General features: G+C 52.6%; 1 protein-coding gene across 10 annotated transcripts in view; it reads left to right on the forward strand.

Moving 5' to 3' along the window:
* The window catches only part of MYO18A (myosin XVIIIA), a 95,168-nt gene that overhangs the window by 14,230 nt on the left and 53,231 nt on the right, over positions 1 to 27,707 (forward strand). Inside the window, exon 1 of one of the 10 annotated variants that reach the window (XM_029210623.1) lies at positions 7,056 to 7,234. The exons of 8 other annotated variants lie outside the window; for them this stretch is intronic. In XM_029210623.1, coding sequence (XP_029066456.1) covers positions 7,070 to 7,234 — 165 coding nt within the window. In that variant the 5' untranslated portion in view covers positions 7,056 to 7,069. Of the gene's footprint in view, positions 1 to 7,055; positions 7,235 to 19,451; positions 19,511 to 27,707 lie in introns of those variants that run through there. One more of the 10 variants, XM_029210625.1, reaches the window with a different exon arrangement.

The raw sequence follows: 27,707 nt of genomic DNA on the forward strand, positions 1-27,707 counted from the left end.
GAGCACAGAAGAGGGACTTCTAGGACAGCCTTGGGAATGAGTCAGGGAGGACTGACATCTGGGTGGGAGATGAGTGTCAGGGAGACGAGAGGAGGAAGAGGAAGGCTGTAAGACACATGTCAAGGTCTAGAGGTTGGAGAGAATGACACATCTGGGGAATAAGACTGGGGGACAGTGTGGGGACATTATTGAGAGAAGCAGCAGGAGAAGCAAGCAGGGGCAGGTCACGAAGGCCCTTGTGAGTCACGCTAGGGAATGTGAACTTTAACCCAAGGGCAATGAAGCAATTTAATTAGGGAGTGTTGGGAACAGGTTTTTGAAAAATCTCTGCGTATGGAGAATGCTTTCAGGTGTAGCAAGGATAGCTGTGGGGAGAATAGTGAGGGAGCTGTTGTAATCTCAGTAGGATGGATGGAGGCGTGAACTTGGGTAGAAGCAGTGGAGATGGAGAGATGTATCAGATGGGAGCAACTGAGGTAGGCTCTGTTGTCTTTTTTATTTTATTTCAGCTTTTTTAAAATTAAAATATAGTTGATTTACAATGTTGTGTTACTTTCTGGTGTACAGCAAAGTGATTCAGTTTTATATATGTATATAAAATATATATTTTTTCAGATTCTTTTCCATTATAGTTCATTACAAGATATTGAATATAGTTCCTTGTGCTATATAGTAGGACCTTGTTGTTTATCTATTTTATATATAGTAGTTTGTATCTGCTAATCCCAAACTCCTAATTTATCCTTCTCCCTCCATTTCTCCTTTGGTAACCATAAGTTTGTTTTCTATGTCTGTGAGTCTATTTCTGTTCTTTTTTCAAAATTAGTTAATTAATTAATTAATTAATTATTTTTTGGCTGTGTCGGGTCTTCATTGCTGCACACGGGCTTTCTCTAGTTGTGGCGAGCGGGGGCTACTCTTCGTTGCGGTGCGCCGGCTTCTCATTGAGGTGGCTTCTCTTGTGGAGCACGGGCTCTAGGTGCACGGGGCTTCAGTAGTTGTGGCACATGGGCTCTACAGCACAGGCTCAGTAGTTGTGGTGCAAGGCTTAGTTGCTCCGTGGCATGTGGGATCTTCCCGGACCAGGGCTCGAACCCATGTCCCCTGCATTGGCAGGCAGATTCTTAACCACTGTGCCACCAGGGAAGTCCCAGTTTCTGTTCTGTAAATAAGTTCATTTGTATCATTTTTTTATATTCCACATATAAGTGATAGCATAGGATATTTGTCTTTCTCTGACTTTCTTCACTTAGTATGATAATCTCTGGGTCCATCCATGTTGCTGCAAATGGCATTATTTCATTCTTTTTTATGGCTGAGTAATATTCCACTGTGTATATATACCACATCTTCTTTATCCATTCATCTGTCCAGGTCTTGGCTATTGCAAATAGTGCTGCTATGAACACTGGGGTGCATTGTAGTCTTGTTGATTGGTTGGTGTGGGAGAAGGAAGAGAAGAGGGGTCAAGCGTGACTGCCAGGTTTAGGAGAAGATGCTACGTTCTTTCCTTGGCTCCTCAGGGAAAATGTTCTAGGGACATCTGTTTTGGGATCAATTACCCTTAAGTTTTCTAAAGGCAAAGAGTTCCTTGCGTTGGCGAGATTGAGGGAGGTGTTGGTAACGATGAGGGTCTTAAAACCCCAGTTGGTTCAGAATTCCTTCCTCCAGGTCCATGAGTCTGAGTGGAAAAGTCAATAACCATTAAGAAGGGGTAGAAGCCTGGCCGGGACTAGGACCTGGGAGAGGGGAGAGCGGTCCCTTCTGTTTGTATCCTCAGTGGGCCCTTCACGGGGGACAAATGTGTTGTCTGGGAATGTAAGATGTTTCTAATGAGCTCAGAAAAGCCCAGCTGGCTAAACCCTGGCCGATGTGGTTGTCCCCCTGCCACCAAGAGCTAGAGGAGCTGGCCTGCATGGGAGCCGTACCTAGAAAGCACTGCTCCCCTGAGCTTCTGAGGATGTGGTGGGAGGGGAGAGATGGGGGTTTAAAGGAAGGCCTACCACTCCCTCCCAGTCAAGGCTAGTTTCCTGAGCTGTCAGGCATTTGCCCGAGATCTGTGGTACAGTTTCTTCTGTTGGACCTTGGGGTTCGTACTCAAAGGCTATAGGGGGCTTCCCTGGTGGCGCGGTGGTTAAGAATCCACCTGCCAACGCAGGGGACATAGTTTTGAGCCCTGGTCCGGGAAGATCCCACATGCCGCGGAGCGACTAAGCCCATGCACCACAACTACTGAGCCTGCGCTCTAGAGCCGGTGAGCCACAACTACTGAAGCCCACACACCTAGAGCCCGTGCTCCACAGCAAGAGAAGCCCCCACTCGACGCAACTAGAGAAAGGCTGCGCCTAGCAACAAAGACCCAACTCAGCCATATATAAATAAATAGATAAACAAACAAACAAACAAAGGCTATAGGGCTGTCAGGTTCCTTAAAAGGTCGTCGTGTCCATCTAAACCACATCCACACTCCAGAATCGGGAAAAGAGCATGTTATAGTGTAAAGAGCGTAGACTTTGGAGTCAGAAAGACCTGTGTTTGAGTTTTACTAAAGTTACCAAACTTTTGTGAGCCTCAGTTTACCGACTCCCTTAAACATTGAATGAAGTGTGCTTAAGAACCGGCACTGTACCAGGCACAGGGGGATTAAATAAATAAAATATAATCTTTCCTTGAGGGAGCATAGACCTAAGTGAAGAAATGCAACCAAGCACCGTAACTGCTATCACGGAGGTCTGCACAGCTATGCAATGGGGTGAGAAGGAGGACTTGGCCAGTTGTGCTAGGGAGAAAAGGGGTGGCCATTAGGAGAGGCCTCCGAGGCAAAGTGACCCATGACCTCTATAAACCGGCTCTATTCTGTCCTCCCAGAACTTGAGAGGACTAAATCAGAGAAGGATGCACACCCAACCAACTACAGTTTTCTCTGAGAAAGAGAATAAGATTGGAGCTAAAGGGAGACTTGTTTTTTATTCTGTACACCATGCTTTGTGGGCCTTTATTTAAGATAAACATGTTTGTGTATTAGATGATGTCACTTAGATAGACTTCAGCCGGTAGTAAATGTAGGAAGATTAGTACCCTTCCCTCTGCCCAGTCTCTAATGCCATCCAGGAAAGATAATTTTGCAGCCTCTTTAATTTATCCGTCCTAGTGCTCTCCCATTCTTGCCCCTGGTGAGGTTTTCTTTCCAACGGGACGCCTAACGCTTTTGTCCAGACTTTCTCTGTAGCTCTGTCAAAAACAGCCAGCTGGCGGGAAAGATGGGGCGCTGGATGCTCTCTTTCTTTTTCCAGCTTTTTAGAGTCTGGCTTCTCAGGGCTGCAGGCATGGTCATCAGTGGCCTTGCAGCGGACTGGCTGGTCAGGGTTGCCTGCATCTGGGAGAAGGCAGGGGCCCCCTTGCTGTAGTGGAAGGCCCTAGTCCCCTGGGCGGAAACGGTATGAGCCTCACCAACCTTGTCCCCAGGGTCCCTGGGTGCTGTCAGGAGTGGGGCCTGCAAGATTCCAAGGGGAGACTTGAAATTGTGCTGCTTCCAGGCCTTGCCAGGCCAGCCAGCTTCTGGGCAGTGTGGCCTTCCCAGGGGCTTCTGGTGGTGGAGAAGTTGGGTACTGCCTGAGTTCAGGGTTCTAAAATGCTCTGTTCCTAATGTTACTCCAGGAATTTTGTTTGTGTGTGTGGTATGCGGGCCTCTCACCGCTGTGAGAGCACAGGCTCCGGACGCGCAGGCTCAGTGGCCATGGCTCACGGGCCCAGCCGCTCCGCAGCACGTGGGATCTTCCCGGACCGGGGCACGAACCCGCGTCCCCTGCATCGGCAGGCGGACTCTCAACCACTGCGCCACCAGGGAAGCCCCACTCCAGGAATTTTTTACTTCATTTTGCGCCAAAGCTTCTGGCACCTCTGGCATCAGAGTCTCACCATGTGAGAGCCCTGGTTTGGGGGCTCAGGGTGGACCCCAAACTGTGTTCTTTTGGTAATGAGAGGCGGGTGGGTAGGTGTCAAGGGTGTGAGAACTGGTGGGTGAAAGGTCTTTGGGAGCATTTTGGGGGGTTGTCTGTCCTGGATTAGTGGGGTGCATGGGACCAGCATGTAGACTAGGTCACTTTTTTCTGCTAGGTCTCCCTTTTGTCTTCAGAGGACCATTCTGCTTTTTTCCCAGTGAGATGCTAGATGAACTACAGTCCCAGAGTGCCCTGGCCACCCAGCCCGTCGGTGGTGGGCACAGTGCCCAGGCCACATTGGACTGGGTGTGGGGACATGTCATGGTCATCGGTTGTTTTTGCAGGCACAGCTTGGAGTCCTGGTGCAGGGCAGAGCCTTGATTGAGGTAGCCTGCTCCGGCCCCTTCCAGCCCTGGCCAGAACTCCTCTGGCCCATCCTGATACCCCTGACCACCTTGTCCTCCTCTCCCTTCTAATCTCTCTTATTTACATTGAAGTGGTTCTGGAAAATACCAGATATGCAAACACCCAGACTGGGGGTGGGTGAGGAGTGGGGTGAAGGGGGGCGTGTGTGGCGGGTGGGAACACAAGTATTTTAAAAATGCTGCAAATCTCTACAGCATTTCCCAGAAACCACAAGCACGCGTTCCGCCTGCCAGCAAGGCTCCCACCACCCCGCTACACTAAGCTGCTGGATTCTCCTCACTGGAGCCTGGGGTGGAGAGCAGCATCATGGGGTGGGGACCGGTGACCAGTTGGGGTGAGGGCTCCCCGGCTGCCTGGGCAGGCTGCCTGGCGCCTCCTTTGTCCGTCCGGGCAGCGGGCACGGATGTGCCCCAGGCATCTGCAGCACTGTGGGCGCGCGCTGTGCCAGACAGGCACTGCCAAGGAACGGAGTCTTCATGGCCCCCCACCTCTTGCTGTGCAGTTTGTGGGGGGTGCCCAGCCAACCCTAGAGTCCTGCGTGGTGCTTGGCAGCAGCTTCCGTCCTGTGAAATACAGGGGACAGTGTCAGCAAAGCTTATTTTTTTCAGTTGTTGGCTCTAGTTTGGTTGGGAAACTATTTCCTCAGGCCTGGGTCACCACTCTGGCTCCCTTAATCTCCCGCCATATGTTCCTCAGAATCAGGGCATGGCTGAGCCAGGCCGCTTTGCACAGACTCTGCGGCAGGGAAGGACGTGGGGTGTTTGCCCAGTGTCCTGTATGGCACCCAGTACAGTGCGTAGCACGTACATGCTCCCCAAGTGGTATTTAATTGATCTGGTAAAGATTCAGCCGAACAGAAATGCGTTGAGGGAAGGGCATGCAAAGTGGAAGCAAGAACAAAGATCCTGGCTGGCGTTCCCTCTGCTTTCATTAGACACTGTTCTAGACGTTTCACACATGTTAACTCATTAAGTTTTCCCAGCAACCCTTTGAAGCAGGTATTGTAATCATCTCTGTTTTGCAGATGAGGAGAAGACTGGTTTACAGAGAGGTTAAGGTTAAGTTACCTACGGTTTCACGGTTATTAAGTGACTGGTCAGGATTTGAACTCAAGGTATCAGCTTCCTGCCCTTCACTATGCATAGGAGAGATGGATATCTATATATCCATATAGAGAGCTATATAGGGCAGGGGAAGGCAGTCTCTGGATATCCTTATACATCCACTGCCCGGCCCAGGCCTGGGCCTTCCGGTTCCCGCTGCCCTGTCACTAGAAGCCTCTTCTCCGGAAGGAAAGGGGAAGCGGCCGGGAGTGACTGACCGCTCGTGCTCTGTGGACGGCGCTTTGCAGAAGGGTGTTGCGCTCAGTCTCTGTAGAGGATTAGCCAGAGGAAGTGAGCCCAAGTGGCAGCAGGCGGGATGTAATCTTGTGGGAGCTGGGAGAGGTACTGGAAAGGCGGCTGAGGGAAGCCGCAGGAAGACAAGTGGCATCTGTCTTGTCAGCCTTCGGGTGTGGTCCCCCGGGGTGGGGGAGGGTGGTGCTTTTGCCCCTCATACGTCTCCCCTTCTAGATCCTGGAGGCCAGGCACGTTGCCCCCTCACCTTTTTTGGCCCTTACTGACATGCTGGTACTGACCTCTGTAGCATTTGGGGTAGCAAGATCCCCGGAACGTCACCTCTGACCAACAACATGCCCTCTTCTGTGGCGCAGGGGTGAATGTGTTCTCTCCTAGTGTGCACTGTGGGACAGAGGTGAGGAGCACGGCCTGGCAGAGCGCCTGGCAGGTGGTGGGTGTGCAACGCAGAGTTCTCACTGGCTTCTACCATCGAGTCTCTGCTGTTCCTTTTGTCTACCATGCTTTTCCCTGCCCACCCTCATGTACTCATACATACCGGCCCCGGTTTGAATATCATTTCCTGAGGGAAGCCTTCCCTGGCCCTCTCAGACCACGTCAGGTCTGCACATCCTCTGTCTCCTTTATAACTTTCATCAAGACTGTAATTAATTCGTTATCTTCTTATTTCTGCCATGCTGGAGCACTTGAGAGCAGTGGATATTTGTGGAAGGAAAGAAGATGGTTCTCTAGTCAGGAACTGGTTTCCCATTCTCTCTTGTCTGGGTTCCCTTGTTTAGCTCAGTTTGGGTTCCTAGAACCCTCCCCACTGACTGTCCTTGGTGACTTGTCTGCAGTGTGTTAAGACTTTGTTTCTTGTGTGCCTGGACCCTCGGCATCCCTCACATGAGTGGAGGGGAGATGGGCTCTAGACAGCCAGGAGCAGGGGCCTGGGGAGGGGGCTCTGGGAGGAGGGTCCCTGGGACAGCCTGCCAAGGAAGGCACCAGGCATGGGTGAGAAGCAGATTCAGGGTCACATGAGGTCACACAGTGTCCGGCCCAGGGGACCTTGGAGGAATGTGCCTGTCTTACTGGCTGCAGGTCTCTGAGGGGGTGGAATGTGGCCTGACAGGGCTCAGGGCGCCTTCTTTCCTTCTGCTTTCCCTGGGCTGCCTGTGTGCTGGAATGTCGGCAGGCTGGGAATTTTCACAGCAAGGATTTTTCCCAGTCAGAGCGACAGATTCCAGCTGGAGCCTGGGGACAGCTCCCAAAGGGGCAGGGGCTGCCGGAGAGGGCGGGGGCAGATGCGGGGCAGCCCCAGCTGCTCTGCTCTTGGGGCCTGGACTCAGTTCCCATCCTCTCTGGGAAATGCAAACATCTGTCTCCCCATTGGGCCAGGCCAGGGGGAGCCTGGGCTTCTGGAGCTGCGGGGCTCAGGAGAGGCAGCGGGAGGCCTTGGGGACCAGAGACTCAACCTCAGTGAGGCGAGAACGTGGCTGGCCGTATCCCACAGGGCCTCACTTCCTCCAGACGGTAAGTGCGTCAGGAAGGGGTACTGCCTCGATTCCATCCTCAGGTGGGGCTGTGCCTGCCAGACCCAGGTTCTCGGACCTGTAGGGGCCACCCAGCCTCGGCAGGAGGTAGCATCGCTGAGTTTGTCACCTGTATCCGTCCTCCACTCTGTGGGCCACACAGCACCTCCAGGGCCTGGTTCCCTCTCTTAGTGACCTTTCCAGCCCCTGTGCCCTCTGCCCTCTGAGCTCCATTCTGCTGGCTCCTCCCTCCAATTCCCATTTCTGCAAGGAGCTGACTCACTTCCTCCCTCCCTGCCCAGCTTCTCTCACTGCTGGGCCCTAGGGCAAGCGGGTACCCACAGGGAGGGAGGTTTCTCACAGGGCACTTCCCGGGCTCCCTTCTCTGGCAGCAGGACTGTGAGGCTGCCCCGGCTGTGGGCAGAAGAGGGCTGCAGGTGGGGTGGGCCGGGGAGGGGCCTGGCTCTGGGCTGCAGGGACCAGGTGCCAGTGTCCCCCAAGCCTTGGCACACTCGAGGCAGGAGGTCAGGAAACCTTGAGGAGCACCTGCTTCCTGTCACCCTGTGGGCTTGGTTCTGTGGAGGAGAAAGGCTGAAGATGTCATCACTGTGATCTGGGAGCCTGTGCTTTCTCTAGAACAGAAGACATCTGCGAAAAGATAGATCTCAGCCCGGAGTGGCATGGGCTGGAGGCCAAGCAGTGACGGCACTGTCAGGCAGCATGAGACGGTCATGACTCTCTGTGACACCCAGTTTCATGCCCAGCCCCATCCCATCAAGGGGAAAGTGCCTGGAGAGTCCGGTGGAGCCTTCCGGGGACAAGGCGAGGGGAGGGGTCTGATACAATGTCCTTGTTCCCGCTGGCGGCCTGCATCCTGTCCCTGCCCGCCCCCAGGTCCCTCATCCGTGGACTGGTTTGGTTGTGGAGCCGCCTGCAGAAGCACCGGCTTCAGAGCAGTGAAAGGTTTCCTCCCTGGGTGGGCTGGCATCTTCTATCTCACCTGGAGCTGTCCAGGCTGTGAGAGCCTGTGCGCCTGGCGCTTCAGGCACAGGGCACCCAGCCTGTGCTGGGCCTCCTCCTCTGCAGGCGGCCTAGGTTACCTAAAGGACACAGGCACAGGGTAAGGCTGAGGCCCCACTCACTTGGCCATGCATCAAGATCAATAGAGGCGAGAGGGAAACTGGGCGCACCGCCTGAGAAACCTGGGGGTACGGCTGTGGGCTGTCTTCCTGGAATCAAGTGGCCAGCAAAATCCTTATTCCCCGTAGCACTTGGCTTTGCCTGGAGGAGCCCTCATTTCTCTGGCAGACTGCAGTGATCCTGATTCTGGCTTCAGGATTTCTGGACAATGACAGGAGTTTTTTGTTTAGATGAGGTTGGGGGCGGCAGGTGGGAATGAGGCCTAGGGTTGGAGAAGGTGAGGGGTACCAGCCTGAACACCTTTGCTTGGTAAAAGGCCCTCACCCTCCGTCGTGGGAGGTGAGCCACCCTGCCTAGTCACACAGATGCCTGTCTGCATTCCTCTCCCAGGGCTTCTTTATTGTTTCCTGCCCCCACCCATTATTTCTTGGCCCTGACCTGGGGAGAAGAACCAGGCTCTGTGACGGGACACCCAGCTTGGAAATGGCTTGGCGCACGTACACACACACATACACACACACACACTCAGCAGAATTTAGTCTGGGTTGTCCTTTTCACCCAGACCCTTCCAAAGCGTTTCTGCCATCAGCTTCCAGCCCTTCTAACCAGCCCTCGCCTTCTCTGTGCAGAGGAAGGCTGGCCACAAACCAGAGGACTTGGTTTCTGGGGCAGAAGAAGGCACAGCTTTCCTGTTTTTTTATCAGGGCCCTGGGTTCCCCACCCAGCCCCTGTGTCTTCCTTAGATCACTGTTTTCTTTGTGGGTGTTTTGGGGGGCCACGCCATGCAGCATGTGGAACTTCCCCGACCAGGGATCAAGTCCGTGCCCCCTGCATTGGAAGCACGGAGCCTTGACCACTGGACCACCAGGGAAGTCCAGACCACTGGTTCTGAGGTCTCTCTCTGTGCCTCTGAAAGAGGAGCCCCTGCTATAAAGGGTCTCCCATCTTCCCTCCCCACCCATTCCCTTCAAAATCCCCAGACTGCAGCTCTTATTGTTGCTGTAGAACCAGATGCTTGGCAAATATGAAGTTGGATGGGAAGGCTGGTTTTGGCTGTACGAGCTACTTTCAGCTCATTTGGGGGAGGAGAAGGAAGAGGAAGCCAGCATAGGCAGAAGGGCCCACAAATCGGGAGTTGTGTATGATTGTGTATGTGTTGTTGATCCATTGGTATGTACTGGGCATGGCACAGACTCTGGAGCCGGACTGCCTGGGTTTGAATCCTGGCTCTGCTGCTGACTAGCTGGGTGACCGTGGGCAAGTTGATTTCTCTGTGCCTCATTTTCCTCATGTGTAAAATAAGAACACTAGTACTTTCCTTGTGAGGCTGTTTTGAGGATTAAGGAATCAGCACATGTAAATCACTTAGAATAGTGTTATTGTCATCATCACTGATCTGTCTCTGAGGGCTGAGAAGCACTTGGTGCCTGGGAGCCTGACGGGTCATCTGCCCACAGGAATGCCACAGCCTGTTAACGACTCAGCTCAGCTCATGGAGGGTGGGGTGGGCTTTACTCTTCTCCTTAGGATGGTGCTTTTGCCCAAAGCGCCTTCCAGGTGGAGATAGGGAAATAAGGCCCAGACTGGTCCCCAAGCTTACTCAGGGCCACGTGGTAGCCTCAGAGTGGGATTGCTTTGCCCTGGACATCCAGTCCAATCTGTTTGATGCCAGTTTTCAAAACTGTGCTACTTTGCCTGTGATTTCCTTCCGTCAAATTCTTGGCTGATAACGATACCTTTCGACGACCAAACTTCTTTCCTATTTGTTTTCCAGTTGAACAAACAAACTCTACTTTCTTGTGGTCTCTTTACAACTTACTGTGTTTCCTCGCACCTGTGTTGCCTCTGACCGCCCACGTGGATCAGGGCTAAGCAGGAATTGAGGCACAGAAGAGAGAGGCAGCCCTGACCTGCCAGTTCCCGGGTCTGTTCTCTGCTCCCTCCCTCACACTTAAGAGCTTCCCCAGACGCTCCCACCTTGGATTTTCTAGCTACTGTATCAAAACCTTTCAAATTAAGTGCCGGTGGTAGAATGTGATAGCAGTCGGATCCGTGCCCTGGTCCCTCCTTCCTCCCTGGGGAGCTTGATTGAGGCTCTCTAGCAAGGTGAGCATGCCCCGGAGTCCCTTCTCCACCACGTCCTCCTCCCCCTCTTCCTCATTTGCTTTATCCATCTGGCACCACAGGGAGGTGTCCGGTTATGGTCCCCGCTACCCTATGGGAGAACTCCTAACATTCTGTTCAGTACAAGGCTTCATTGCCTTATTTGCTCTTCACAGTTCAGGGTTCTGCTGGCACTTCTTTTTCTGGGAGCACTAACATCAGATGAGTCCAGCAGCGGGTGATGTGGGGAAGCCCTCAGGCCACTACATTCCAGATGTCTTACCCATGCATGGTCCAGAGACTCTGCAGAAACAAGGAATGATTGTGTGCACTGAGGGGCTTTCTCCCAGGCCTGGGATGCCTTGGGGTGGGGGCTGGCTTCCATTCAGCCTTGCCTTTTCAGCCCTTCTGCATCTGGCTTCTGCTCCCAGGCTGGGGGTTACATTGTGGCTACCGTCCCCTCCCCCACTTCTTTCTGAGGCCTGGGGGTCAAGGCATGGCACATGGGGATAGGAGTCTAAGCAGACTCTGGGGCAGGGGTGGGAAAGAACAGCAGGTGGTCAGGGACAACACCTGAAGGAGTATTTGGCAAGGATGACAAGGACGAGCTGAAAGGGGGATCCTCTGGACCAGACCTGTCCAGTAGAAAGTTCTGCAAAGTGATAAATGTTCGATAGTCTGTGCTTTCCAACTTGGTAGCCATTAGCCACACGTGGCTATTAAGTACTTGAAATGTGGCCAGTGTGACTGAGAAACTGAATTTTAAATTTTATGTCATTTTTAATTTAATCAGAAGCATTTCCTTGTTTCAATTTAAATAGCCACACTTAGCTAGTGGCTACTGTATTGAACAGTGCAGCTCTAGACAGCTCATTCAGAAAGAAGTGGTGGGGTGCTCTTGAACCTCGTCTCGTCTTGCCGTCCCCCTGGTGAGGCTGGGAGGGTGGTGTTTTCTCTTCCTTTCAGGAAGGAAGGCTTGTTCTCTCGGGCAATTTCTACACTTCACCAACTCAGGAATCCTGATGCCCCAGGGCCAACGGGTCCCTGGCCATGTGCCACCACAACTGGGGCAGTGCTTCCCCAGCTCGCCAAGCATGTTTTCTGCCCAGCCTGGTAATACACAGGTGCTCGCATGCCCCAGTGGATTTGGCCAGGGCTGTTAATGCAGAGGTGGGGGGTTAGTAGGAAAAGTAGAAGCTTTTGCTTCTTCCTTCCTGCTTCTATGGAGATTGGGTCTGTGCTTTATTTTGACTTCAAAGAGTGCTAGAAACAAGCCCAACAGGGGCCTCCAGAGGTGAACACACAGATCCTCAAACATTTATTGAATATCCAGTGTTTGGAGGACACTGAGGCTTATCTAAAGGAGTGTCTCTGAGAATAAATAGCACAGGCCTCCACCTCACACTCCGGGAGGCCATACTGATATTTTAAATTGGTGTGGCTGACCCTTAAACTGGGTTTCCTTTTTTTTATCCTCTGGAAATAGAGAAGAGTTGTCGTTTATGTGAAAAAGAGAAGAACGATTCTTCATTATGCTTATTCTCTCCTGTCTGCCAGAGGAGGTGGGGATGGGAATATCACGCGTGGTGCATTTAGTAGACTCAGAAGTGCCCCAAGTCTTGGTGGGATTTGGGGCAGGAGGGTGGAGGATGTTGGAAAACCAGCCTCAAGGTTGGCCCTTGGCTTTGGGCCTTGTGGGAGCTTGGCAAGCAGAGGCAGTTTGGAAGTCCCCAGGGGCCATGAGGAAAGCCCCAGCAGCTGAGAGTCCTCAGGGAGCAGCAGGCCTACTGGAGCCACCAGTCAGGTGGTCCGTCCCCGCAGGCAGCCGGGACCTGACTTCGAGGGGATGGTCTCCTGGTCTTCTCAGAGAGGACAAGCCCAGACTTCCCTGCTTGGGCTCTGTGCCCACGAGATGGTGTGGTGTCAACAGGCTCTGAGCAAACCTTTGGGTGTGCCAAGGCAGGGGCTGGGGGAGCCCAAAGCCTCAGTGACCACCTCTGGGGCAGTGATGTGGGGCTGGCCACTCCGAGCCCACTAACCCTCCTGGATTGCTTGTCCCAGACCTCTCCCCACGACACAGGCTCAAGGCATCCCTGGAGTCTTCTGTTTATTCATGAAGTCATCCATTCATCCATTTTATTCCATCAATAAGCATTTACTGAGTGCCTGCTATACACAGGGACTGTTTTGGGCTGTGGGGATGGAGCAGTGATGAAAGCAAAGTCTGCGCCGAGCTCATCTTTGCCTCTTCTGGACGTATCCTTCCAGGGTAAAGGGAGATGCCATCTTGCCGCTTCTGCCCGCCTCAGCCTCCAGCTCCCAGGGGGCGCCTCTTGGGGGCGGGGCCGGCAGGGCGACCCCAAGGAGGTGCTATCCCGCGGCCTGGGCGCCGGCTGGCCCTTGAGAAGGGGGCGGCCGCCCTCTGCCGGGCCCCAGTGGCACTACAGGGCGGGTGCACACCGGGCTTCCAGGCGCATGTGCCGGCCGGGCCCCGCCCCCGACTCCGCCCCTGCGCTGGCGGCGGGCCCGGCCCGTCGGGGCCAGGAAGCGTAGGCCTCAGGGGTTGGGGGCGGGGCCGGGGGCTGACTTGGCCGCAACCCAGCGAGGCAACTCCTGGGCATCCCATCCCTGCGCCTGCACCTTTGGTCTCGGCGGGTTTCTCCTCAGACCTCCTCCTCCTCCCTGCGGCCATCCCTAGGCTTCAAGAGGGTCTGTTCCCTTCCTTTGGGATCCACTGGTTATTGATGCCCAGTAAAATTTCAGAAAAAACCTTGGTATCTCAAAGAGTACCAGTCACTGTCTACTGACACACTTACACTGTTACTTTATAGGAGAGAAGACATTTCTTACACACCAAAAAAAGAAAAAAAAAGGTAATAAAGGCTAATCCTTGCCAACAGAGGGAAGGCACAGGTGCTGAGAAACCTTTGAACTGATCACCCCGAAGAATGCATCTGTCTGGTGGTGGGGAGTCTCCAGGAAGCATAAATAAATGCTCCAGGCCCTCCCCAGCCCTGAGAGCATAGCGCTGGAAACAAGACTCCCCCCAACTTCCTCAAATAAAGAGTTCTATTAGTGACACTTTATACATTGCAAATTAGTCATAACACAAGCACTACATAATTAGTATCCATTTATGGAGACAGTGTTTATAGCCCCCCCCCCTTTTCTTTTAAGAGTTTTGATTTAAAGGGGAACTAGAAAGACAAATGGGGTCAGAGGAGTATTCTTTCATTAAAATGCTAATTAGAACCTCAGTCTCAATGTTTTACAAACTACCTCCCTCTAAACCAGCCTCAAGAAGTTCACAGTCTAGTGGTAAGGGGATGAAACAAACAAAAAACAAAAAACCCCAAAACAGGCATTGTGCTTCCCCGCAGTGTTCACCGTGAGGTATTACACATCATCATTAGTTGCAAGAGTAAACGACTTACTCCTCAGAGCCTCCTGTCTAGCCTGCTCCCAGCTCTGCTTAACCACTTTGCCTAACCCAGTGCCGGAAAAAGAGCCAAGGCCCTTTCACTCACCCAACACTACCAATGTGGGAGAGCAGAGTAGTTGAAGTTGTTACTCAATCTGGATATTCCTTTGTTCCCCATTCTTTTCTGCGTGGCTAATTACACATGTACCTTTCAGATCAGTTAGTTAAATCCAATGGATATTTATTGAACACCTACTTTGTGCCTGGTTCTGGGGAGTAGGATGGTATCTAAAGGAAGTAGGAAATCGTCCCTGTTCTCCAGGGGGAGAAGGCTTAAACACATGACACAAATAGATTACCATCAAAACATCAGTTTAGTCATGGCATATACTCATTAAACTTCAATAAATTCAACTACAGTTCCCCCCCGCAATCCGAAAGTACAGCGTTCCTATGAAACCTTTTGGAAGCTGAAATGGTGCAAAGTAGAGAAGCAATGACCTTAAGGCACATTTTGCTAATGGATGCATTTTTAAAAATCGAGATAAAGCACACATACAGATTCACTTCAAAGCTATGACAGTCTTTTTTGTTTGTTTGTTTTTTGTGGTACGCAGGCCTCTCACTGTTGTGGCCTCTCCCGTTGCGGAGCACAGGCTCTGGACGCGCAGGCTCAGCGGCCACGGCTCACGGGCCTAGCCGCTCCGCGGCATGTGGGGGCACAAACCCGTATCCCCTGCATCAGCAGGCGGACTCTCAACCACTGCGCCACCAGGGAAGCCCAAAGCTATGACAGTTTGATGCTGAGATGCTGAGTGTAGTTCCTGGGGAAGGAGCTTGGCAGTGCTGCCTGGCGTGTGTCCTGTCGCTATAACGCTTGCTGCAAAACAAACACTGGACACTATTTTTGTTCTTAGCATTTTTTTGTAAAAGCGAAAATCCTCTTCAGATTTCTTTTGCTTATCGGAAACAGGTACTAATGTATGCCTTTCGTAAAAGCCAAGTGGCATAAAACAAACCTTCAAAAAATGGAGGATACCTGTATGTGGTTGTGTAGGAAACTATATATTACTGTAGTCTGAAATTATAACCATTGTATTTTGTACACTTTTATTCAATGCTGTACATGACTGTATACATTATGCTTTCAGATATATAGAATGGTATATACAAACCCATGTGTACTATACTTTGTGAGCAGGTTTAGGGATTTTTAAGAGTAATTTTGACTATACTCTATTTTTGCCTTACATGCTGACTTTAGAATCTAATTCCACATGGTATGTGACTCCCCTGTATGTGATAGAGCACCGTGTCGAGTATACTCAAGAACCACCGTGCATATGTGCTTATGTATAGGTATAGACAGTGAACACTGTGGGTTTTTTGGGTTTTTTTCTTTTCACTACACCTTGGTTTTTAATAATAATTTAATCACTACCGACAATTTGCCAGGCCTAATGCTAGGTGCTTTCCATGTACTTCTTTTTTTTTTTTTAATAAATTTATTTATTTCTTAATTTATTTTTGGTTGTGTTGGGTCTTCGTTGCTGCACTTGGGCTTTCTCTAGTTGCCATGAGTGGAGGCTACTGTTTGTTGCAGTGCGCGGGCTTCTCATTGCAGTGTCTTCTCTTGCCGTCGAGCACAGGCTCTAGGCACCCGGGCTCAGTAGTTGTGGCTCGCAGGCTCTAGAGTGCAGGCTCAGTAGTTGTGGCGCACAGGCTTAGTTGCTCCACGGCATGTGGGATCTTCCTGGACCAGGGCTCGAACCCATGTCCCCTGCATTGACAGGTGGATTCTTAACCACTGTGCCACCAGGGAAGTCCCACTATTTTTTTTTTTTAATTCTCACGACAACCCCATAAGGTAAGTGTACTATTTATTATAAGGCAAAAAGTGGAAAATCTAAAAAATCGAGTAACTTTCCCTTAGGTCAGACTGCAAGAAAGAGTCCGAGCTGGGATTTAGACTTTGCACTCTGTTACCACGCAGGTCTTGGGTTTTGGGAAAGGCTTCATGAAGGAGGTGGAACTCACGATGGACTTTGAGAAATGGGGAAGGTGGAGGGGCTGGTGGAGAAACTTTCATAAGTAAAGGCTCTGTGGGAGATGAGGGCAGGGAGCCGTGGGAAGATCTTCCTGAGAGAGTGAGAGCCTGGAGTGCTGGGGAGAGGGCGAGGGTGAGAGGAAGGTGAGGGTGAAGCGCTGAGGAGGACCCAGATTGTGGCTGTCCTTAGAGGGAGGCTGAGGTGCCTGGAGGTGGTCTGGCTGGCTGTGGGAGTGACCGCGTGGCCCCCAGAGCCATAGGACAGGCTTAAGGACCAGGTCCTGAGACAGCACTGAGCTTTGAGCAGCAGAGGGAGTAATGGTGATTATGTGTGAAGCTGAGTGGGTTGCCAGGGCCCCAGTTTCCCCCTCTGAATGAAGAGGTTTCCCTTTTCGCTAAGGGAAGTGAAACTGCCCTGAGATGGTCTCCGTCAGTAACACCAAGCATCTCAGAGACAGAATGGACAGGATCTAGTCATCTGAGTAGAAACTCGGAACGGATGGGCCCACGGTTACTACTAGTAAGTCAGACGAGACTGTGCAGACGAAGTGACACTCGGTCACCCAGAAGTCATCTTCCAGGGCACTGCCGAATGGCAGGTGAGCCTCGAAGGCCCTCAGGCAGCCAGCGTAGAGAACACTGAGTCTGCGTGTGAAAACCCAGGCCTTTCACTCACAGGAGAGGCTGTGTGTGTTCGCTGACATCCCACGTGTTCTGCTCTGGACTCTTCTGTCAGGCTTGGTTATTTGGCTTTACAGCCTTTGGCAGAAACAGCATATTAGAAGGAGGTGAGACTGCGCAAGACAGGCGTGCTGACAGGCAGAGTGACAGCCGATGGTCTGGCAGGGGTAGGGGACAAAAGAACTAAACAGCAGATACACAGACACAAAGGGCGTCTGGCCTTCCTAACATGGGGGTAGCCCGAGGCTTCAGGTTGACTGCGGTGCCGAGTCGGGGCTGGTGCCCTTGGAGAGTGGTTTGGGGTGTTGGTGGGGCAGAAGCCAGGCTGTCAGTCAGGAGGTCAGAGTTTAAGATGTTAGAGATGAGTTCAGAGTATTTTACCAAACAAAGAGAGTCTATAAAATGTTCGTTATTTTTATGATTGGAAATAGTAATAGAATTTAGAAAACTACTTAAAATAGAAAGTATTTTGTCCCTTAAAGAGGGTAGGCTTCAGTTACCTGAAAATTTTGCTTGGGATGCCTCTCCCCCACCCCAATGATCACAGATAGATGATAACTGTTAAAACTTATCGAAAACATAGGGGCTGGACCCTGTTCTTAGGGCTTTGCAAGTACTAATTCATTTAATCCCTACAATAACCCTATGTAGTAGGCACTATTACTTCCCCCATTTTATAGGTGAAGAAACGGAAGCAAGAGTGAAGTCGTGTAGTTTACTGCATGGAAGAGCCAAGATTGAACCCAGCAGTCTGGCTCTGGAGGCCTCACTAACTTAACCACAACACAGTGTGAGTAACTCCTTTAAAGCAGTGGTTCTCAGAATCACCTAGAGAGGGCTGGTAAAAACTCAGCATAAAAACATGCTGAGTTTCTGATTCAGTAGGTCTGGGGTGGGGCCCTAGAGTTTATATTTCTGACAAGTTCCTAGGTGATGCTGATCCTGTTGGTCTGGAGACCACATTTGGAAAACCAAAGCCCTTTCCCTGACGGAGACCTCACCAATTTCATGCTAAGAGAGTCAGTGCAGCATAATCCTCATTTTGCGGATGAGGGAAGTCTAAGTCACCTGCCCGTGGCCACACAGCTAAGTCATTCATTCCTTCATTCACTGACTCTCTCATTGATATAACAAATGGGCACCTCTGCACTAGGCCTCATGTTGACCTTGCAGTCAAGCAGCTCTCAGCTGTGGCTGTATGTAAGAATCACCGCGGGAGCTTTTAAAAATCCCAGTGCCCGGGCCGCCCTCCCAGACCAATTAACTCAGAAACTAGGGGGAAGAGGTGGGATGGAGGCATCAGTATTTTTAAAGTCCCACTGGGAATTTCAGTGTGCCACTGAGGCAAGTGATACCACTGTGTCAAGAAAGCACTGGAGGTACGAAGACCTGTGACATGGCATGTGCCCCCGAAGGGCCAGACCATCTCCCCGGGAAGACACACCACTCCCTAGAAAGCAGACTCACGAGCCCAGCGTCCTAATGGCTTGTACAGCGAGTGGCAGGTAGGAGCCGGAGCTGGGCTTCGGTCCTCTTGGGCAGTGCTTAGCAACCTCTTCACAGAGAAAGTAATACTGTTTACAGGACCCGCTGGGCTCACAGGACCGGCCAGGGTGACAGGCCTGGGGTCTCCAGACACCCTGTTGGGTATTGGTTAGGAGACAGCTCTGCTCTGGCTTCTCAGCAACCCCCCCTCCCCTCCCCATTCCCCTCCCCCCCGCCCCCCCCCGCCCCTTTTCTTCCTGGAGAGGAAGAGGGAGGCAACCACTGTTTCCTTTTTTGCTGCAGAGCTGACAGCTTCTGAGACAGCTTCAAAAGACCTGTCTTTTGGCTCCTTCCCACCTGCGCCCATCTCCCATTTCAGCCTCACCGGTGTCCCCAGCCCTGGTCTGGGTACCCTGTGGTGCTAACTGAAGAGCCAGGCCAGGTTTCTCTTCATGAGGAACGCTGGCCTCTCACTGGCAGCCCTCGCTCATCCGCCAGACACCCAAGATTTCCTCTGTCTGCAGGGCCAGGGCCCACCCACCACACCCCACCTACCCCACCTACCCCACCCTCCTCTGTGCCTGTGCAGTCACTGGCTGTGTGGGAGGGATGTCTACGCAGAGTGTGCGGTTGATCCTATGCACGTCCCCGGTGTATTTATTACAGGGGGGCGGCCACAGTGGGCCTCAGACTGATGGTGCGGGTCTCTGCTCCTGCAGGACTTTATAGGATGGCTGTGTTTGCGCACAGTGGGCAGTGGGCCCTGTGTGTTGTATTGGATGTGACGTTGGTGGTTGTCTTGGCCTCTGCCGCAGTTATTAGATGGCTGGGGTGAGCCTATGATTTGTGTGTTCTCAGGAGCACTGTGCTGTGATCGAGTGTTCATGCATGCTGGTGTGTGTATGTGTGTGTGTGTGTGTGTGTGTGTGTGTGTACACGTGAACGCGCATGTGCCTGTCTTGACTCTGGCCTGTAGGGCTGGGGGGCTGCAGGTCTCAAATTCCTCTGCTATTTTTAGGGGCCATATCAGCTCAGCTGTCGGGAGCTTGGGTGTGTGTCAGTCGGAAAGTCTCACCCTCCGCGTCCCTTGCCCCTAACCCTCCAACACTGCCTGCCCCCCACCCCACGTCCTCACTCCAAGAGCCTCCTCCGTCTCTTCCACGCGTGCCGTATCACCCTCTCCCCCCGGCATACCTGGTACCCGCAGTCCTCCAGGCCACTCACTCTCTCACTCTCTCCCACTGGCTCTGGCCTGGGTTGGGCAGCTCTGGGCGGGAGGGGCCTGGAGAGAGGGAGGGGAACAGGGGCGGGGCTGCTGCCAGTGCTATTTTGAGCTGCTAACGGAGCAGCATCGGAGAGGAGACTCCTTGCTCTGGCCTGCTCCAGGCCAGGCTATGCGGGTGAGTGTCCCTCTGACCCCCCACCCCGGAAATGTCCCAGGCTCCTCATGCTGTTTCCTCATTGAGGAAAGGAGGGGACTTTTTGTTATTTCCTTCGAGGGGGCTGAAGTAGGTGGGGAGGGAGGCGTGAGGCTGCCTTGGTGGGGAGAGAACCATCCATCCCCGCAGCCTCTACCTCTCAGAGGCGAGGGGCAGGGCTTCCTGGGCCTGACTCATGACTCGGGAGTTCTTGTCCCTGCTTTGCGTTGCCAGCATGGCCCTCCAGCCCCGCTTCCCCCTGGTGGACAAGAGAGAGGGGCTTGAGAGGGGCGGCTTTTGGAGTTGTCAGGGATCCCCCTTTCATTGTCCCCGAGAGTGGACTCACCATGGGCTCCTCCATTTCTGTGGATCGGACACGCGGAAGGGCCACAGATGGCATCTTGGGGAGTAAGTTCCTTAAAAAAGCAAGTGAGGACAGACACAGCGGCCTCCCAGTCCGTTCCGTTCCCCCACGCCGCCCCTCCCGGCCACCAAGGGTAAGGTTTTCAGTTGTGTCAGCGGTTGGCAGAGAGTATGGACTGGCCTGGTGCGGAGGTGTATCAGGAGCCTGAGATGTGCCTCGGAGCATTTGTATCTCCCTGTGCCCAAGGACTGCCCCGCTCCAGCCACAAAACTGGCACCAGCACCAACGTGTGTGGGCGGGCTGGGGGTGGGGCCCGAGAGGCTTCTTACCCTGAGAGTGGGTGCTTCCTGGTAGAGCTTATAACCCACCCCACCTTGGGCCTGCAGGTCCCGGCACCAGGTCACAGACTTGGGGCCATGCACGCCGGTGGCCAGGCAGTTGGCAAAGTGCCCTGCAGAGGGGCAGTGAGTATCCCCAGAGAAGGGGAGGCCTCCAGCAGGTCTGGCCGTTGGAGGAGGAAGCCTGGGCCTTCTGCAACTGCAGTGGCAGCAGGAAGCCATCCCAGCGCACCTGCTTCCTCTAGGCTGGCCTGGCCGACAGTGGCCGCGCGCTTGGCTACTTTCTGTTCCGCCCTGGGCGGGGGGAGGGCTCTCGCTGGAGGCTGGACCAAAGGGGCCAGGGTGTCCATGCCAAGCTCTTCTCCCCTTTCTTCTCTGACAGCATGGCCTTTAGGCCACTCCCTGCAGAACCCTCCCAAGCGGCTCTGTATAAAGTTTATTCCAGTCATGGGTGGCTGGAGGGGTAGAGGCCATCTCTGGAAACCCCAGCTTTCTACCCAAACTCTTGCTCTGGCAGGTGATTTCATGGAAGGACAATGGCACAGGTGAACCAAGGGAGGTGGGGGCAGGGCTTCCTTCCATCCCCTAACATGAGCCTCTGAGGTTCTTGCTGGAGGACAGATCTGGGTGTAAGTCCCAATCAGCCACTCGCTGCTGTGAGACCTTGGGCAGGTCATTTCTGAGCCTCCTTTTTCTCATTTGTAAAGTAGGAATCATCCTAGTATCTACTGCAGAGGGATGTTGTGAGGATTAAATGAGATAATGCGTGTAAAGCGTTCAGCACAGTACCTGGCACTTAGTAATGCTCAAGAAAGACTAACTGTTCTTACTGTTATTTCTTCCCTGCACCTTCCTCCTCCTCCACATCCTTAGATTAGTCGGTGCTAGGCTAGGACTGGCAGGGATAGGGTCAAGTGGGAGCTCCCTTCTGTGTTCGAATGGGAAAGGAGAGAGAGGAGGATGCCATGAGAAGCCCGGAGCGTGTGTGCGAGTTGGTAGAGGGAAGAGCTGCCACGTTCCCTTGGCCACAGGCAGCAGGATCTTCTCTTCCCCTAGGCAGTCTTTCTCAGGGTGTCCACTGCCCTCGGGGGCTTGCAGTGGGTGGACATCTGGCATGGATGTCCGTGATACATTTGTCCAGGCTGAGCACTCCAGGCCTGAGGGGTGCCTGGTGGGTGGAACGATCCCCCTGGGGGCATTTGTGCACCTGTACCCTCCTGTGCGGGGCACAGAGGATGATAAGTGAAGGGTGGATGGTCCTTGCTCTTGATGTAGAGGGTAAAACCCAGCCTGACCCAGACCCCTGAGCCTTGGAAGCCTTCGGGGCTGAGGGTAGATGGGTCCCTCAGCACATTTCTTGGATTTCTCCTCTTTGAGAACAAATGCTTTTAGCTATTATCTCCTCTGCTTTTTCTTTTTTATTGACTGTTTAGCCATCTTTATAAGAGAAATAAATAGTAAGTAACAAATACATAACAAAATAAATACCAAATGTCTCTATTATGTCTAATTTGTACAGGGTTGTTAGGATCACTGTTTGCTTTCTATTTAGGTGCTAGTTTTTTTTTTGAATCACTGTTCTTTTAGGAGGAGTTTTCCATATGGTTACATTGGCCACATGTTTGTTCGTTTAAATGGCAACACAACAGTGTATTGTACTGAAGTAACATAGTTTACCTAACCCCTCCCTAACTCTAGGGAGTTAACTATCTCCAATTTAGGGCTATTATAGACAGTGCATTTTTGTATTGGTCTGTGGAGGTTTTCTTTCTCTTCCTTTCTTTAAGTCAGCTCGTCGCTTATACGTTCCTGAAGGTGGGACAGCCAGGCCAGAGGCTGATGCGTCTCATGGCTTTTGTTGGCTCCAGGGAGAGCTACTAAGCAATTTCAGAGTGTCCTGCCCTCCCTTCAGCCCCATGGCAATCGGGTTTACTATCTACTTATTGTTGCTACATTTAGAGATTATACCTCCCTTGTTTTCCCCACCTCCCTGGGAATCAGGATCGACAAGTCTTATTCTCCGTAGTTTACAGCTGACAGAAGAGACCAGATGGGAATAAGAGGTTTGTACAGAGAACCCACTGCAGGGCCGTCAGGCAGCAAACATTTATTTAGTGCCCACAGTACGATGAGTAAAACAGAGTCCTGCCTGTGAGGAAATCACAGTCCGGGGAGTGTTATAGACACACAAACAGCCCCCCAAGATCCATCCTGGGTGTGAATCCCAGTGCTGCCACTTACCAGCTGGGGGGGCCCTCAGCAAGGTACTCGCCTTCTCGGTTTTCTTACCTAGAAAGTGGGTTTTTGTGAGGATTGGAGGAGGAGACGGCGTAAAGTGCCTACCACTGTGCCAGATACCACAGTGAGTGTTTGGTGAGCATTGGTTTCTCTTCCCTTCCCCGAAGGGAAGAGGCCAGAAGTGCCAGAGAGGGAGGAGGTGGTCAGAGCCTCAGAGAATGGCAGGGTCGTGGTCCCTTTGCAAGTCTAGAAACTCAGTTTGGGCACGTTGAACGCTAGTAAGCTCCACATTATCGATCCATGCTGTGGCTGGACCCAGACCTCTTGAACCTCAACGCTGACGCAGATCTTAACCAGAGTTGGCTACTAAGGATGACTCAGCCCCTCTGACCCTGCCTAACCTAGCAGAAAAGGTGGGCCTCCAAGGGAGCAGCACAGGCTTGCAGTCAGAGCCACCTGGGTTCAAATCCCAGCTCCATCACTTGCCAGCTTTGTGACTTAATCTCTTTCTGAGTCTTTCTCCTCATCAGTAAAGTGGAAATAATAATAATTCCCATGTCGTGAGGCTGTCATAAGATTTACATACGAAAATATACTTTAAATATTTTTACGGGGCCCATCTCATTGTAGGTGTTCCATACTCAGTAATTAATGTTGCTGGAAATGTCTGAACTCTCCAGAGGTGGAACAGGTCAGGGAAGAGAGGCTTTGGCTCCCAGGCACCCTTGCTGAGAACCGTAAGTTCTCAGCTCTGGAGGTGACTGTGCCAGAGATATGGCCACCATCTTTGGGAATGTGTTGCCTACCTGTTCTGTATTGGATAAAGATAGGTTATTCTTTTTTTTCTTTTTTTGCGGTACGCGGGCCTCTCACTGTTGTGGCCTCTCCCGTTGCGGAGCACAAGCTCCGGACACGCAGGCTCAGCGGCCATGGCTCATGGGCCCAGCCACTCCGCGGCATGTGGGATCTTCCCGGACCGGGGCACGAACCCGTGTACCCTGCATCGGCAGGCGGACTCTCAACCACTGCGCCACCGGGGAAGCCCAAAGATAGGTTATTCTTGATCCTAAGCAAATCTTAGTTAAAATCTAGTGATAAGGAAGAGAGGAGAAAGATCCAGGCAATTTTGCACAGAAGCCACAGAGAGAATTTCCTCCAGGGAAAAACCCATGTTTGCATTCAGTGATGCTCATGAGGAACAGGCCCAGGTGTGAACGGCCTGGTGTCCTTATAGCTGGAGGCTGATGGGCTCCTCTCTGGACACACAGGAGAACTGGAGCAGGACATCAGAGAACGAATGAGTTAATTAAACAAACAAACAAACAAACTTGGGGCTTCCCTGGTGGCGCAGTGGTTGATAATCTGCCTGCTAATGCAGGGGACACGGGTTCGAGCCCTGGTCTGGGAGGATCCCACATGCTGCGGAGCAACTAGGCCCATGAGCCACAACTGCTGAGCCTGCGCGTCCGGAGCCTATGCTCCGCAACAAGAAAGGCCGCGATAGCGAGAGGCCCGCGCACCGCATGAAGAGTGGCCCCCCGCTCGCCGCAACTAGAGAAAGCTCTCACACAGAAACGAAGACCCAACAAAGCAAAAATAAATTAATTAATTAATAAACTCCTACCCCCAACATCTTCTTAAAAAAAAAAAACACAAAAAAAAACAAACAAAGCCTAGCATATGAACTGGATAATAGGATAGAAACATCAACAAAGCAAATTTAAAGTAATTCACTGAAAACAAAACATTCTCTGTTTTTTCGCTATTCATTCAGGATAAGTAAGAATAAGAATGAACCAGTTTTTTAACTCCACTGACTTGAACGGATTCTTGAGATGAAGCCTCTCCCTGGGCTGAGGCCAGTTCTGCCTGTTGAATTTCAAGAGGACCCGCTCTAGTTTCTAACCCCCAGACGGGGCAGCTGTGCAGTGCTCCAGGCCTCTTGCCCGTGGCAGGTGCTGGTGAGTTGCAGGTAAAAGGCAAAGCCACAGGAGTCCTAGAGCAGCTTCCTTAATCCCCTCCTGGCTCCCAGGCCCGCAGCTTTGGTTCACTGAATTAAGGGCTTGCGTGCCTCTCACCACCCACCCAGCCTCCTAGGGTGCCACACCTGGAAAGGACTTTAACCATCACCTGCACTAGTCCATCCCCGAATTCTACAGAGAGGTCCAGAGAGGTGAAGTGGCTTATTCAAGGGCGCACAGCTTCCAAGGGCTGTGTCGATGTTCTGTACCTTACCTTGCCTTCTCTTTTCTCTAATATTTTATCCCTTACTCCTTCTCTGACCTTTTGAGCTTTGTAATCCTTCCCCCTCCACTGCATCCCTCCTTTCCCCTGTTGCCCACAATCTTTGTCCCAGCAGGTCCTGGCCTTTAGGAAGACTCCAAGTCCCTGAGAGACCCTGCCCCCCATTTCTTCTCTGGCCCAGAGTGCAGGCTACTTTCGGCACCATGGCCTTTTCATCAAGGTTCGCCTTCTGGGAGCAAAAGGAAAGTTGTATTTCAAAACTCTTTATGCTTTTCTTATGTGTTTGGCATGGTGTGTGCAGGCAGGAGACTGGCTTGTGGGAGCGGGAGCTTTGGAAGCTAGAGACGGGTTGGGGCATGTGTGTGTATTTGGGGGCCGAGGAGAATGACCAGGGGGTCCAGGAACTCACTCTTCTGTCTGGATGGGCTCCTGCGCTGAGTCATGCTCCTCCCCTGAGCTCCACCTCTGGTGAGCTGAGCTGCCTTTTGTCCCACTGGTGCCCCTCCAAGTTAACCCCTCACACCCTTCCCACTGCCGCTGCTCTGACTCACCCCTGGGAATGTGAGCTGCTATGAAGGGGCTGCTGGGAATGGCTTTGGCTCTGAGGCCTCAGAGCTGGGTCTCCCCGAGTCTGGGGGCTGTGATGGATAGGGGGAGAGGAGCCAAGAGAGGGGAACCAGGCCAGTGGGCCACCAGGGGCCAGAGGGTGATTCAGGCTGCAGACCTGGGCGTGCCTTTGGGCTGTGCGCAGTCCCCAGCTGGGCAATGACCTACAACTGACAGAACCCTTCGGGTGGGGGTGGGGCAGTGAGTCAGCCTCCGGCTAAATCCAGAGCTGAGCTCAGAGCTAGGTCTAGTGTCCCACACATTTCAGGGGGCAGCCGCTGTTTCCCTCAATGCCTCGCCACTGGGGGAAGACCCTTGAGGTCCCAAGCTTGAGCCAGTGGAAGGAGGACAGATTTGGAGCTGCTGAAGGACACGGAGTGGACTTGGAATCTGGGCCATCCCTGAGCCCGAGCTAACAGCACTGCGTGCAGTAATGAGTGTGTCTGGGTGTGAACACTTGCTGTCCCTCTAACCTGTGTGTCTGGGAGCTCATGCACGGTGTGATGGTGCGGGGGGGGGGTGGGCAGTGATGGGCATTTGTAGGGGCAGCAGGTGCAGACCTAGACTCTCCCACTTCTCTTCCTTTCCTCTCCATCAGCCCCTCCCTTCCTTTTCTCCGCTCCAATCCTAATTTCTAAAGTCGTGGAGTCCACTCTGATGAATAATCGCCATTTTCCCTCTGGCCGTGGCACTGTGTACTAACGCTGAAGCTTGAGCCCATTGTAAAAAGCTCTATGGGCTCTTAGCTTTAAAACTGCAGCGGCCATCATGCTGGTCAGTGCCCCAGGCACTGCTAATTAGAGCTCAAAATTAGCCATGGACCCTGGTTGCAAATGGAGAGTCCCCCCAGGTGGATGATTAAAATGATTTTGGATGAGTTTTAAAGGATCTTTTCCATTAGGAATCAAGGACACCTTCCCATGCTCCTGCCCCCTGTGCTGGGAAAGAGTCATGCTGAGGATGGGGTAGGGCTGGTGGCAGACCTGTCTTTTTCCTACAGTCATAAGTGACTGGGGAAAGAAGAGAAATGAAATCCACGAGGACTGCCTGAGCTTTTGGAGGAAGAGATGCTGGTGAGGGGGAGGGGAGAAGCCTCTCTCAGAATTGAGGCCTGGTCCTCTGGGTCTGTTCTGAGCCAGGCTCTGAGCTGAAAGAACCATCAGAGTGGCCATATTGTCTGTCCTTTCTCCGGATATATTATGGTCTCTGCCCTTTGGCCCTGACTCTACTCCTCCCCTCTGACTTGGGCCAACCAGCTCCTGGGCTGGGCACAAACCCCAGAGCCCAGGCATCTTTCCTTCCTCCACGCCCCACCCCGAACCTTGGGGTTGCCTCCCTCAGCTGCATGGTTGGCAGAGTTTTGTGGGTCTGAGGTTGGGAAGTTATCTGGCCTCCTGAATCCCCGCCTCTGCCCGACTTCCTGCCTCCAGCCAGAGCTCAGCGCTCTGGTTGGGAAGGCACGCAGGCTCTGTGCTGGGGGAAATCATACGGTCCTAGAAGCAAGCCTGAGCCAGCCTGATAGGGGCCACCTATTACCCCACACTGAGCTCTGCTGGCCCAGCCGGCCCCCCACGCTGGGGTCATTCCCTCCTCCTCAGTCCCTAGGTCAGGGAGGCTCTTGTTCAGACCACTTCCTGTCTGAGCTGGGAATGGCTCTTGTAGTTTAGCCCAAGTTGAATTCGCTGGATCTTTCTCTCCACCCTGTAACCAAGGCCATGATGTCGCTCTCATGGGTGGACCTCTTTAGGCAGCCTAGGTGGGTCACGTGGCTGGTCACTGAGTGCAAAGGGTACTTAGCTTTAACCACCCCCAGAGACTTCATTCTTGAAGTTGTCACTGGACAATTTTGACCCCAGGATAGGCTATCTGTTGCTCAGGTCCATAGGCCCAGGACTCCTAAGCACTGAGGAGCTCTTGCCTCTCAGAGAGAGCGACTGCTTGGATGTTTTCCTTCTGTGCTTTTAGTGCTGGGTCTCCCCACCCTGACCTCTGACCTGCAAAGTGACTTCTTTGTCTGCTCCCTCAGGTTAAAGAGGAGGACAAAACTCTGCCGAAGCCTGGTCCTCCTGCCAAGGAGGAAGGGGCTGTAAGTGCTTCTCCTAGACCCGTGTGCGTGTGTGTGTGTGTGTGTGTGTGTGTGTGTGTGAGAGAGAGAGAGAGAGAGAGTTGTGTGTCCAGGTGGGTTGTGTCCACAAGCCCAGGCCTAGTCTGGGAGGCAGTTCCACGGAGCAGGCAGGCACGGCAGGGTGCCCCTTCCCGTGTGGGGTGGCTAGAGGGAATTGCAGTAAAGTGCCAAAGTGCAGCATGTGTGATGCCAACCTGGTGTGTGTGAAGGAGATGGCAATGCCAAGGCCCATTGGGGGCCTCTCCCTAAGCCCCCTCTTTAGTT

The sequence above is a fragment of the Monodon monoceros genome, unplaced genomic scaffold, assembly GCF_005190385.1.
Source record: "Monodon monoceros isolate NGI ecotype Baffin Bay Population unplaced genomic scaffold, NGI_Narwhal_1 Super_Scaffold_9, whole genome shotgun sequence".
Classification (NCBI taxonomy): Eukaryota; Metazoa; Chordata; class Mammalia; order Artiodactyla; family Monodontidae; genus Monodon; species Monodon monoceros.